The sequence below is a fragment of the Bos indicus genome, chromosome X, assembly GCF_029378745.1.
Source record: "Bos indicus isolate NIAB-ARS_2022 breed Sahiwal x Tharparkar chromosome X, NIAB-ARS_B.indTharparkar_mat_pri_1.0, whole genome shotgun sequence".
In the NCBI taxonomy this organism is placed as follows: Eukaryota; Metazoa; Chordata; class Mammalia; order Artiodactyla; family Bovidae; genus Bos; species Bos indicus.
The window spans coordinates 18,309,997-18,323,977 of record NC_091789.1 but is presented as its reverse complement, the minus strand read 5'-3'; the positions used below and the strand labels follow the sequence as shown (position 1 = coordinate 18,323,977).

The window sequence follows — 13,981 nt, the reverse complement described above, 5'->3', positions numbered from 1 at the left end:
TCTGAATAGCTAGTCTAAAAGTATGTAAACTATAATATGTGTGTGTATGCACAGAAAATTCTTCAAAATATTACAATTAAAAGAGGTACTGGAATTTAATTCCTTTATAATTTTTTATGGTTGTATGTTCTTTTACAGGTTTTTTTTTTTAATCAGAAAAATTTACTTTTTATTCTGAAGAAAAACTAGATAGGCTGTGTTAACACTGTTATGGCTGTTCATATATCCGGGGAAATTTAATAGTTCATGGAGCATTTCTTTAGGATAAGTACAGATCAGTTAATGTTTAATTCACTACTTCAAACTGGTGAAGATTACACTAACGTCATTGTTACCGATGCTACAAACAATTTTAAATGCCTATTTTATGATTACATCAAATTGTTTTATAATATGCACATGTAAATATCTTCCACAAGTTGATGAATTATTAAAGAGGGTAGAAATGTTACTTCAAATCAACAAAGTATATATGGTTTTCCTAATTTCTATTGTTTAGTAGTAAATCTACACAAAATGTCACATAAAATAGAACAGATAATTTTTCTCTATGGGAAAATTTACCTAAATGTTTGCTTTAATTATGTTCAAGATCTCAACACTTTTTATCAGTTGAGGACTTCAGCTTAACAATCCTCTAAGATCTAAAACTAACGGGAAAAAACTAGCAATTCCTTGGTGGTCCAGTGGTCGGGACTCCACACTTGCACTGCAGGGGCACAAGTTCAGTCTCTGATCAGGGAACTAAAATCCTGCATGCTGTGTGGCGTAGCCAAAAAAACAGAATTAAAATGTCAATGTTCCTACTGCTTCAAATTGCTCTATGACTATAAATATACTTAAAAAGAAAATATTAAACTCCCTTCATTTTTTAATGAGCTTTCTTTTCAAAGAAAGAACATTCTGCACACGTCTCCACAGTAATGAAGTAGAAGTCATAAAGCAACAAAACTGATTTTTATGTGTATGTGTGTGGGCAGGAGGATTCTTCAGAAGATCAAAAACAGAAATCATGCCCTGGACTGTGAGCCTCTAAGCAATAGCATATTAAAGTCAGTTATATTGACTAGAATTAAACCTTAGTGTAAATCAGCAAAACAACTTCTGTTAAGTAAAAATCCAAATTTTGCATTTAAGCAAGTCTTTAATTCAAGCAAGATACGGACAAGTTAAAAGGAGTTTATAATTACAAAGTACTGTCATGATATATAAGCACAAAGATTTTTAACAGGATAGGGAAACTGTCTATGATGATACTTAAATAGTTGTCCAATCACCAGCAGGACTGATAAAAATGGGGGAAAGGTCAAAAACTTGGGTCAAATAGATGATTAACGAAAAGAAAGGAGGCTGAAAGTTAAATGTACGTAAGTGGTCCTTATTTCCAAATGGAAGTGTAAACATAACACAAGTTTCTACAAAGATGCCCTACAATACTGATTTATAAAGCAGAAAAAGATCAGACATTCATTCTAATCCTTGAAGAAGCTAGGGAAAAAAATCTATTATTTAAGGAAAATAGTAACTCTCAGGAATTACAATGCCAACATGCAACCAGAAAAAAGGCAACAGTATGAAGTAATAAAAATCAAGCATACGGATGATGAAATTCACATGAAAAGATGACATGGATTTTGGTTCACCCCACAAGCATCAATAATGCTTACTCTGTCAATATTCTGAAGCATTTGAGACTGTGTGACACAGACAGAGGGAATGTGACACAAAGGTGGTTTCTTCAATGTGCTAATGCTCGCACTCCAACACGCTTCCTAAAGGACAACTGCTGACCCTCCTTATTACTTACAACTAACTCCAAATGCCTAGGACTCCCTTGCAAGTCAATCTAGCGCCAGAGAGGATATCTGCCACCAGTCAACAGAGGATCCCCTAAGTCCCAAGAGCAATTCTTCAAGGGGGTTTTAAAAATCCAGAAAACCGAAACTAAATCAAAAAAACTTTAAAATAAATATAGGCTTTGGGGGAGAATGGATACATGTATATGTATGGCTGAGTCCCTTCACTGTTCAGCCGAAACTACCACAACATTGTTAATAGGCTATATCCTAATACAAAATATAAAGTTAAAAGTTTGAAAAAAACTATAATAAATACTGGCGACTGTATAAGGCAACTAGTTTGAAAAAGACAATATTCACTTGGATATAAAGTACTAGGGAATATATTAGAAAAGCTCAGTAACCATGTAAAATGAACATGTAAGTATAGTTTGAAGAGCTTCAAAACATAGGAAAACCTACAGCTGCCATGGGTTTTTTTGGTTTTGCAAAACATAATGCTTCACAATAAATTCATGTTAATCTGAATTTTAGAATCCATGTAGTTTTGTTTTTATTTATTAATATAGATCAATTGGAATTTATGCATAATCAGTTAAAGCTGATACATATAGGATGCATAATAAAAATGCCATGTTTATTTTAAACATGTATGAAATATACTTACACAGTAGCTCTTCAGTCTGATAAAATCCACAGTCATAGGAATGGATTTGTCACTATTTCTGTTCAGTGCTTTGATGTAATCCAACAGGTCGGCAAAGAACTTATAGCCCCCCTTGAGCACACAGAGGGCCACAATGTGATGGCCACCCATCTCCTTCATCACATCTCGAGCCAGCCGTTCGGTCCTACAGAAATTAAAATCAGTAACTTAATAGAAATTAAATTATATTATTAAAAAAAACATTTAAACTTTATGGAAATTCCCCAGCAGTCCAGGGGTTAGGACTCCATGTTTTCACTGATGAGGGTCTGGATTTGATCCCTGGTAAGGGAACTTAGATCCTGCAAGCTGAAGGGAGTGGACAAACATTTAAAAAAAAAAAAAGGAGGTTCAAGTCAGTAAACCTATTGCTGATTCATGTTGATGTATGGCAGAAACCAACAAATATTGTAAAGCAATTATCCTTCAATTAAAAAATAAGTTCAAAAAAATATAAATAAATAAAATCAATGCATTGCAAATGTTAAAAAAAGGATTAAGCTTCCACAAAACACGTCCTCTGCCCCCTGTGAAGTCTATCTGTGCTCATAAAGCAAAGGTAAAAATTTCAAAAACCTTCAAAATCCATGTGTACTATAAGATCTATCATGAAAAATTTAAAAAAGCAAATTAAAATAAGATACAATTTTTACCTATCAAACTGGCAAATTCTGATAATACAATATTAGAAGAGACGGTGAAGAAAACAGCACACTCATATACCATTGGGAGTATAAATTAATATAACTTTCTGGAGGATACTTTGACAGTATCAAAACATTCAATAAACACCTTCCCCTTGGCCCAAAATTTCCCCATGCATAAAGTTAATTGACCAAATATCTGTAAAAGGATGTTCCCTTCTAGTATGATCTGTAAAAGCAAAAAAATGGAGACATCATGCATCCATCAATAAGGAACTGGTTATATCAATTATGGTACAGCCAGAAAGTGGAATGCCATGCAACCTTTAAATATTGACACAGTACCAGATGTACTAATCTGAAAAAATGTCCAATAAATTGTAGATCTATACAACAGCAATACTCATGTGTTAAAATATATGGTATACATACATAGGCAGTGAGTAGGGAAGAAATGTGTACAGGAGACCGAGAGAACTTTACTCTTCATGTTTAAGCGTCTAGAGTCAGAATATTTTAGAATATAGTTATAATAATATTATAATCTTAGAATAAAAAAGAACAGCCAGAGACACAAGACAAGCATTTAAAGAAAGTGAAGTTTTTCACTGAAATTTATTTAACAGAAAATTTTCAAGCTAGTGTGCGTAATAATCAAAATATGACCTTGCCTTCCCATGATTGAGCCCCACTCCATTACCCTGTTCAGGGTTGAGAAATCAAAGACTTTGTGACTAAAGTTCATTCCTCCAGTTTCCCTTCAATATTTACTTTATTCTTCTCCATACAGATTCCCGGTATACCATGACTTATACTGGGTTATTCATAAGTTCTCCTCCCCTCCCTTTTTGTCAAGAGGGCTTCTAAAATAGAAAGCATCAATTATGTGAAAAGCTGGCCTAGTTTATGTTCAAATATCAACTAGTTAAAACAGTTGCTGACACTAGAAATTAATATAAGGAAAGACAAAATTCCAACTTGAGATCATACTAACCTGTCCATAATTAGTCCATGAGGAATAAACACCTTCTCTAAATCCTCAGCATAATGATTGGGTATACAAAATAAATTTAGGTCATAACCTGGTTCATCATCGCTAATCTGAAAAAGAAATACAGCTGTGTTAATGAGAGCATTTCAGGATACAAACACTTGATTGGATTTAGATGTTTAAAAACCTTAGCCTATCACAGAAATTTAGATATTATGAGATATCTTGTGTGTGCTAAGTCATTTCAGTTGTTTCCAACTCTGTGACCCTATGGACTGTGGCCAAGAACTTTCTGTAACTTCATAGGTATAATGAATTGTAGTTATAGAAGAAATCAACCACGTTTCAGAGATGAACAGTTAAGATTACAGAAGTTGAATGACATGAAAATTTCTTTAGTTCAGCAGAGAAGAAAAACTAAATAGCTAAGACAAATATGGCAAAATCTTGATAATATTATAAACATAGGTGATAAGTACATAGAGATCAATTATACTTTTAATATGCTCTCCACTTTTGCATGTTTGAAAATTTAGTAAAAAATGTTTAATACACTATAGTCTAACAAGTTAAAATATCACAGTGAACAAGAAAAATTGATGGTCCCTAACTCAAATCAAAATAGTCTCATCTCACAGTAGGGGAAAAAAAACCCACCATGAAGCTAAGTGATTCCTTAAAAACCCACGCTTGCATAACTCTGAGACTGTTATAATCAACTCATGAGGAGCCTTCACACTAGACACTCTAAGATTGTTTGAGTAGGACCACATATTGGTCATCTTGGTATGTCCAGTTCCTGGAAAGTAAAATATTAATAACACTGAGGACGTGGTACCTGTGGTGGTGAAACATACTATGAGTACAGCTTTCTAAATTTTGTATATGAACCTATACACACAGAGGACTTCCCAGGTGGTGCTGGTAGTAAAGAACCTGTCTGTCAATGCAGGAGATGTAAGAGACGCAGGTTCGATCCCTGGGTCAGGAAAATCCCCTAGAGGAGGAAATGGCAATCCATTCCAGTATTCTTGCCTGGAGAATCCCATGGACATAGGAGCCTGGTGGGCTATACTCCTTAGGGTCACACAGAGTCAGACACAACTGATGTGATTTAGCACGCATACACACAGAAAAACTATAATAAAATCACAAAAACCTTTATCTTGGGGAGTGGAGTTACAGTGATTTTATTTAGCTATATATTTCAAATTGTCTTCGATGAGTATATATTGCTTTTTACAAAGTCAGGTCCTCATTAATTAGTTGTGGTAGTATGTCTTTTCATATATAATATGAAAAGCATAGGGAAATTTTCTAAGATATATTAAAACCAAATCTATGAATAAAAAATTATAATAGAAATAAAAGGAAGACAAGAAAAAAAAGAAAGGTTGGTATGCAAGAATATACCAAACAGTGGTCAACTGTAAAAACTGGGGACCTGCCACTTTCTGCACATTAATCTTGACTTGGGTTTTTTTCATTGTTAATTTCACTTAAAAAAAAATTATAGTTTCTTTATAATTTCTATTCGGCATTATATTTAAAATTTCTTCAGCACCTGGCCAGTTAGCTCAGTTGGTTAGAGTGGTGCTAATACAGCTTATTCCAAAGACACCAACCAGAATTATAATATTTTGTTTCACATTTTATTCAAGATGGAATATCTTCCAAATCACATTCAAGAAGCTGATGACATGAACTTTGGCAGCTGGCAAGAAATATTGGTCAAACCATAATTAAATCTTGCCAAGTCAGTTATTATCTATTGAGCATCTCCTGCTCCACTCAGCACTGTGTTAGGTGCTTAAGGACAAGTAGCTTGGTTTTCAATAAATTGTAAAAATAGATTTTTAAGATGCATCTATTATCCACAGAATTGATAATTATATTTTAAGAAATTTGAAGTTCATGTCGTCTTTCCTTCGGTCCCCAGAGTTCTGAGTTTTCCAGACTTTGGTGGAGTTTCAAGTGCTGTCAGACTGGTAGTAATTGCACGCCACTTCCGTCTGGAACTGTGGCCAGGAGGCTGGTGGTCATTTGGGCAGGTGGATCGGGACATGTCCACGGGCAAGGTCCAGCAGCACGCAGAGCACAGGCACTCGCTGGGCATGCAGCCTGAAGTCAATATGGGTTTGTTTTAAAAACAAACATGTATTACTTTCATACGCAGGGGGGAAAATCCTATTTTGGGTATGGGAGAAAGATTATGCTAGATCCTCTAGGGTGAAGTACTAATGTACCCAACTCAGCATTCACATCAGGCTTATTTCACAAGACATTACTACAAAAAGAATGGGAATGGGACATCTGTGACACCTACAGGAGTATTTTAAGTGAGTATTATTTTTATAATGCTTCATAACAAGCAAGGTATTACTTTTCCAAATTTTATAAACTGAAATCTAATCAAAGTTTTGGGAAAAGGAGAGGTAGACCTTACTAGATCCTATGCAAGGATAAACATTCATGTCAGGCTTGTCAGACTAGATCTGCTATTACCTGACAAGAATGAAAAATGTACCATTTCAGAGTGCTTTAAAATCAAGATCCAGAGCACCAAAATGGCTTCCCTTCCTCCCAGTTACTCACTGCTCTGTCACAAGCATAAACCAGGACCCACCCAGTACTCTGAAACATGCAAGACTTTCACGGAAGACTACTGCTTCTGTGAAAATGACTCAGTATCTGGCTATGGGTTTTGCATGCATCCTAAGAACTTCAAGTCTTGTTTGTATCCATCAAAGCTAATGTGAATTCTGACCAGAGTTCAAGTCAGACACGCAGTCTAACACAGACAGATCAGCAGGGATATAGCCCCAAATAGGAATTCTGTCATCATGCCAAATTCATTTCCATCTCAGGGAATTCCCTGGCAGTCCAGTGGTTAGGACTCCATGCTTTCACTGCTGGGTGCCCGGATTCGATCCCTGGTCAAGGAACTAAGATCCCTCCAGCTGTGTGGCATGGCCAAAAAATGAAATTTTTAAACAAATTTTCTCCAATTGAAAAGGTTTTATTTTCAACTGGTACTATTCGATTTATATATCACATTCAGTGTAAAAGGGTTTTTTTTGTTATTTGATGCATTAAAAAAAATACATCAATATAACTCTTTCCAAAAGGCAAAAACAAAATTCATAAAATCTGCATCACTTGAGGTACTTTAGACATAAATTCACAACTTTGTTATAATTCACTATAAATATATGGGGTTGCCATTTCCTCCTCCAGGAGATCTTCCCAACCCAGGGATCGAACTAGTGTCTCATACGTCTCCTGCAGTGGCAGGTGGATTTTTTACCACTGAGCCACCTGGGAACCTCAATATTAATTGATTAATATCTGATATGAATTAACCCCATCTAATATGGATTAGTTAACAATCCAGTGGGTACTTTGATAGGAAGGGATCATATATATTTAATTACATAAAAATGCATTCAGCATCCACCTTGATTATAGCACTATGCCAGATTTTGTAGGAGGATACAAAGATGATTATAAATTGAGAGACTTCAAAGAGTTTATAATCTAATGGAAAAGACAAATATATATATATGACTAACTATACAGCACATTAAAGCTTATAATCTGTACCATATCTAATCCCACAAGCCCACAAATGTGTGATTATCAAAAGTGCTTATATACACTAAAGATAAATGGAACCCAAGGTCACCTAGCACCAATGACCCCTTCCTAAAGAAATATTAAGCTTAAAGTATACGATAAAGTATTATATTCTGTTGCCTAAATTGCAAACTGAGTAAATTAGACTGACATGTCTCTGGCACCGAATTAGCACAGCCTTCTAAATCAACTAGGTGACAGAAATGCCCAACCTTGTATATGAGTATAAATTACATGGTATTATTTGTAGCTTGCATGTCTAAGGACAGTGGTTACTACCAACACTTCCTAAAAGAAGTGTATTAGTCTGCTGTAACAAAAAATCATAGACTGGGTGGCTCAAACAACAGTAATAGTAACTTATTTCTCACTGTTCTGGAGGCTGTGAAGTCCAAGATCAAGGTTAGCAAAGTAGGCTCCATTATGAGGCCTCTTCTCCTGGCTTGTAGGCAGCTATCTTCTCCTGGCTATGTGTGTGCTGGGGGTGGCGTGGGGCTGGGAACTCTGGTGTCTTTCTTCAAAGACCAAGGCCCCACCCCCACAACCTTATCTAATCCTAATTACCTTCCCAAATACCACTGCTTGGCAGGGCAGGTGGGGCGGGGCGGTGGCTAAAGCTTCAACATGTGAACTTAAAATGCCTCAAGCTCACAAAGAAGCTTCTGGATGGCTTTGGGAAGGGCCCAACCCCAAAATATTTAGGGGAGAGCTCTGGAGGGGCTGGAAGTGGAAAACAAATGAAAATGTGGTTTCTTTGCAGATACATCTTTCCTTCTATGATTCCCAGTTCAGCCAGAAATGGCCAAAAGATAGGTTATTAATAGCTCTGAGACACTTACCATTTACTCAGTTCAGAAATCTGACTGCATCTACTCAGAGCTTTAGAAGGTAGCTTTCAAATTCTAACTCATCTATAATAAACTTGTTAATGGTAAAATCTACAAGGCACTTTTATTAATATGAAAGATTACTGAAAAATGTAACATTACTATATATCTTTTGTTTAGGACCAAAATCCATCTTTTACTATCATAACTTATCAAAATTATTTTATTTTCCAGTAAAACTGGAGCCACAAATTCTTAATAATTATATGTGTCACATCTATAATAATGGTTTTCATACATGAAAAATGTTGTTGCTTGTACATAAGATGTCTAATTACAAAGATATATTATCTAAAATTACAGTAAGCAAAGAAATTAACTAGAATGAAGATAACACATGCAACATCAATTCATCATCTGTGAGCTGGATGGCTTAGGTCTATTTGTGATCCAAAAATGACAATGTTTATGCGTCTAAACAAGACTAAATGGAAGTGAGGAAATGAGTTTTAAAATGTGAATTAAAAGGTGTACAGTAATAGATAAAATACATTTTATTTTATTCTTAGTAACCAACAATACGGGCTTCCCAGGTGGTGATAGCGGTAAAGAATCTGCCTGCCAAGGCAGGAGACCTAACAGACAAGAGTTCTCTGAGTCAGGAAGATCCCCTGAAAGAGGAAATAGCTACCCATTGCAGTACTTTTGCCTGGAGAATCCCATGGACAGAGGAGCCTGGTAGGCTACAGTCCGTAGGGTCGCAAAGAGTTGGACACTACTGAAGCAACTTAGCACACACACACCAACAATAATCCCAAGCTTCCAGAATGGGCAGAAATGACCAGGTGGCATATTTTTACCTTTGATATTCAGACACTTCAAACTCTCAAAAAACACCAAAGCAGATATGTCATACCCTTGGGATAATCTGTGATAACTCAGGGTATCTTAAGACCAAAATTATGAATTTCTGATGCATTTATTCCTAAATGTGAAAATAGTTTAAGCTAGTAGTATGTTCATTTTCCAATTTTATATCAGCCTTACAAATAAATTACATACATCACTTGCTTGCCCTCCCTTCTAATAGGTAAAGAATTAAAAGCTTTACAAGAATCTAAGGCTTACAAGAATTAAAATCAGCATTCTATTCAACTCAGGGATAAATTATTACCTGCTTCTATGTAAGCGGGCCCATAACTACTATCTATATGTACAAGGACATGCATTTAGCCAACATTATCATCTTTCCTTTCCAGTGTGCACAGTAGAATAATAGGCATGTTAACTCTGGGCAAAATACATGCCTATCAATTATCAGAAGCACAGTGCTGAAGATAGTAGTTCACAGCAATTTCAAATGTCTGTTTGAATTCTTATTTGTAGCAAATTTTTCTAAATATTAGACATTTGGCAGCCACTGGTAGGAAAGTAACAGTCTCAATATTGATATTAACAATGGTGGCTGGCAATTTTACAGCATATAAATCTTACTGATGCATGTACTATACAATTACAGAGGAAGAAGAGGACACTAGCACATCTTCATCTTTAGCATCTCTTCACGCTGGCGGTAAAAATGACACGGCCTAATTACTCCCTAGTGAACTACAGAAAGCTAACAGAAAGCTAAAAGAACTCCAAGACCCTTCTTCTCTGTTGATCTGGTTGTTCCTTTTGTCTTTTTCCCACCTCTTGCCTACAGACTTTCTGTAATACCTAGATATAAAAAATGGACGGAAAAAGTTAAGATGAATCTATAGGATGCATGTCACATTAATTAATCAATTTTAGAATGAAACCACCAAATTCAACTACTCCATTTCTCAGCGGTCACCAAGGATAATTTTGGTCTACACTGTCAGCCTAAATCCTGTTGATAAAATGATAGTGTTGTGGACCCCAAGAAAGCACTATTTTATCAATTCTGTGAAAATGTGGCAGGGTAAGATTTAAGCCCAGTTAATAGGGATTACATTTCTAGCAGTGCTGCTGCTAAGTCACTTCAGTCGCGTCCGACTCTGTGCGACCCCATGGACGGCAGCCCACCAGGCTCCCCCGGTCCCTGGGATTCTCCAGGCAAGAACACTGGAGCGGGTTGCCATTTCCTTCTCCAATGCATGAAAGTGAAAGTGAAGTTGCTCAGTCTTGTTTGACCCTCAGCAACCCCATAGACTGCAGCCTTCCAGGCTCCTCCGTCCATGGGATTTTCCAGGCAAGAGTACTGGAGTCGGCCATCCTGAAATGTAGAAGATATTTTATCCACATAATGTATTTCTGATGCTTCATAATAACCTGCAAAAATTTAAAAGCTTGTTCTTTGTTCAAGCGTGTCCAAGTTTTCCCTGGTAGTTTAGAGACATACTTAGAAGTAGCATGGGTCTTACCAGGTAGATCTGGCGGTCAATTTCATCTGATTGATACTGGGTAAGTTACTTCATCCATCTATGCCTCCAAGATCATACTAGTATTTATCTACCTCCCTCAACGTCCCTCGGAATATCTATTTTGTATTCTTAGGGCATTTATACTAGATAATGTTGTAAAATATTTACTTCACTGCCTAAGACATAGTATGTACTAAATAAACACCTACTACTGTCACTTTGAACTTAAAAGTGGAGAGGTTAAGAGCAGACTCTGGGGCCAGATAGCTTAGATTCAAATTCTAGTATTGCTGGGTCATCTTGGGAAAGTTACTTAACCTCTCTGAGCCAGGTAAATTTTTTAAATAAACATCAAACCAATTAATATGTATAAAGGGCTTAGTAACCAGCACATAGCAAGCACTATTTAACTGTTTGTTATTGCTAACATGGAGACAATTTCTGGGAAGGAAATAAAAAAGGGAACAGGAATTTGCAAACCAAAAACACAATGAATATCTTGATGTTTAAACAAAACTAACAGCCAGTTATAGCAAAAATAATTCACTGTATGCTGGGGCAAGCATTGGACCCCAAAACTTAAAACCAATCAACCTCCTCAGCAAGTGAATAAAAATAGCTGAGTAGGTACTATTAGCATCATATTTAAGCACATGGCGCTTGATAGAGACCTAGGTTTGAGTCTGAGCTCCTTTCAATAACTTCAGAGATTTAGAGCCTAAAAGGATTCAAAGATTCCCCATCTGTAAAATGATAACCATACTTCTGTTAGAGGGTTGTTTTGAGGACTAAATAGGGATAGGCAGGTAATGACAATGATAGGATCCCAGCTGCTACTGTTGCTAAGCCGCTTCAGTCGTGTCCGACTCTGTGCGACCCCATAGACGGCAGCCCACCAGGCTCCCCTGTCCCTGGGATTCTCCAGGCAAGAACACTGGAGTGGGTTGCCATTTCCTTCTCCAATGCATGAAAGTGAAAAGTGAAAGTGAAGTCGCTCAGTCATGTCCGACTCCTAGAGACCGCATGGACTGCAGCCTACCAGGCCCCTCCTTCCATGGGGTTTTCCAGGCAAGAGTACTGGAGTGGGGTGCCATTGCCTTCTCTGAAGGATCCGATAGGATCCCAGGGCAGACTCCATTAAGACCACTGCTCTTTAAGTCACAAGGCCTAATATGAAATAGAATCCTTTCTTTTTTAGGGCTCAACGGTTTATTTAATTTACTCATCCAACAGAAAATCATCGAGAATTTCTTACGTGCAAGGCACTGTGATTCCTGCCCTTTTGGGAGAGACAATCAACAGGTAATAAGGTAACTGTTAAAATAATAATAATAGTAATAATGCAGGCTAAGGCATTTAACTATTGAGAGAGGGTTGGCTCTTTTAGCAAGCATGATCAGAAGGGGAGAGCAAGGGGAGGGAGCAGCTTGGCTTCTTGGAGAAACAAGAACCAATGAGGTTGGAGACAGGATACCAGAGACGGATTATGGTACCAATGTCCTTGAAGGTCAGGACCAGATTCGCATTTTTTATGCCCCCTGAGACATCAAAGAGCAACGGATTGGGATTCAAGCATATCTGATTACGAGGCCTGGCTTACCTCTGGGCTGTGGGAAAATTACCTAATATCAGTTAACTATTTTCTACGCATGTAGGTATGGTTACGGCTGCCAAGGCTGCCGCGAGGATGCAATGAAGCAATGCGCATTCCCACAGATATTCATCATAGTGTTTGCAGAACTAAGTGAAAATACCAGTCCCCGCATGCCTCCCATGTGGTCGTTTCCGTGCCCGGGGCCCTCTCCGGACCTGCCCTGAGGACCTCACTCCCACACTCCAAACCTACAGAGAAGAGCCTCTCCTAAGAAATCCCCCACCCTCACCGCGCCAGATCATTCCCGAACTGGCCCACGGCCCCTCCCCATAGCACGCTCGCCAGCGGCACATGTCAACCAAAACGCCATTTCCACCCTCTCCTCCCACACGCAGCCCTCCTTCCCGGGGCTCTCCAGAGGCGGCCACCCCGACCTCGCCGTTCCGTCACCCCAACGCCCCAGCGTGACACGCGGCCGAACCCAGGAAGATGCGGCCTCCCCCCTTCCCGCGACCCCAGGCCACCCGGACCCAAGCCCGCACTGCGGCCCCGCGGCTCGGGGGGGGCCGGTGGCCGCCGCCACGGGCCTCGCGAGCCAGGTTGCTCACCACCACGCTGGGGCTGCGGGCCGCCATAACGTAGCCGGCTGGCGCGCGGGCTGAAGGCAGTCTGGGGAGGAGGAAGCCGGTGGCGGGGCCGAGCGGGAGGCGGAGGCGCGGCGGTGGGCGGCGCCGCGCGGGAAAGCCAAGAGGTCTGCAGGAGCGCTCTCCACCGCCGCTCAGAGCTCCGGAGCAACAGGCCCCGCCCCGCCCCGCCCCGCCCAGGGCCGCCCGCGCGCTCCCCGCGCGCCTCCGTGGGCGCCTGCGGGTTTCCACGCTCCGGTGGTGGCCGTGGGAATTTTCTTCCCAAGGAAGTGGAGAGTCGTCCGCAACCTCTCTTTTGCTTTCCCTCAGTCTCTGTCCAGACGGTCCCCAAATTCCCAGACCTGCCGCCGCCCTCCTTTCCTCCCAGTGGCCCTAAATCGGGCACCGACTCTTCAGGTTTCTGTCACCACGTGGTTCCTCTCGCCCAGCGTCCCCTTCCCAAGACCTTGGACTGCATTGCGGCTTCCATTTCCCTGAATCGTGGCCCAATTCTAACAAAAATCTTTAACTGGGTGTACGAGTTGAGACCTAGAACCGTAGAGTCAACCCGAACAGGGTATAAATCCGAAGGGAAACCTTAACTGTTCTTTGACTGTGCGAATCAGACTCACTGAGCCACTCTTTTGCGTCTCAGTAAAATGAGGGTATTAACTTGGATCGTTGAGAAATAATGATATGTACGTAGACGGTGTTCTATGAGCACACACACACACACACTATATATATATATATATATATATATAATATATTATA

At 39.1% G+C, this 13,981-nt stretch overlaps 1 protein-coding gene across 2 annotated transcripts in view; it reads right to left on the bottom strand.

The window, feature by feature from the left end:
- The window catches only part of HPRT1 (hypoxanthine phosphoribosyltransferase 1), a 31,368-nt gene extending 17,979 nt beyond the window's left edge, over positions 1-13,389 (bottom strand). Inside the window, exons 1-3 of one of the 2 annotated variants that reach the window (XM_070783894.1) lie at positions 13,193-13,389; positions 4,144-4,250; positions 2,467-2,650 (exon numbers count right to left, since the gene is read on the bottom strand). In XM_070783894.1, coding sequence (XP_070639995.1) covers positions 2,467-2,650; positions 4,144-4,250; positions 13,193-13,219 — 318 coding nt within the window. In that variant the 5' untranslated portion in view covers positions 13,220-13,389. Of the gene's footprint in view, positions 1-2,466; positions 2,651-4,143; positions 4,251-8,147; positions 12,851-13,192 lie in introns of those variants that run through there. The other variant, XM_070783893.1, reaches the window with a different exon arrangement.
- Positions 13,390-13,981: the final 592 nt, after the last annotated feature.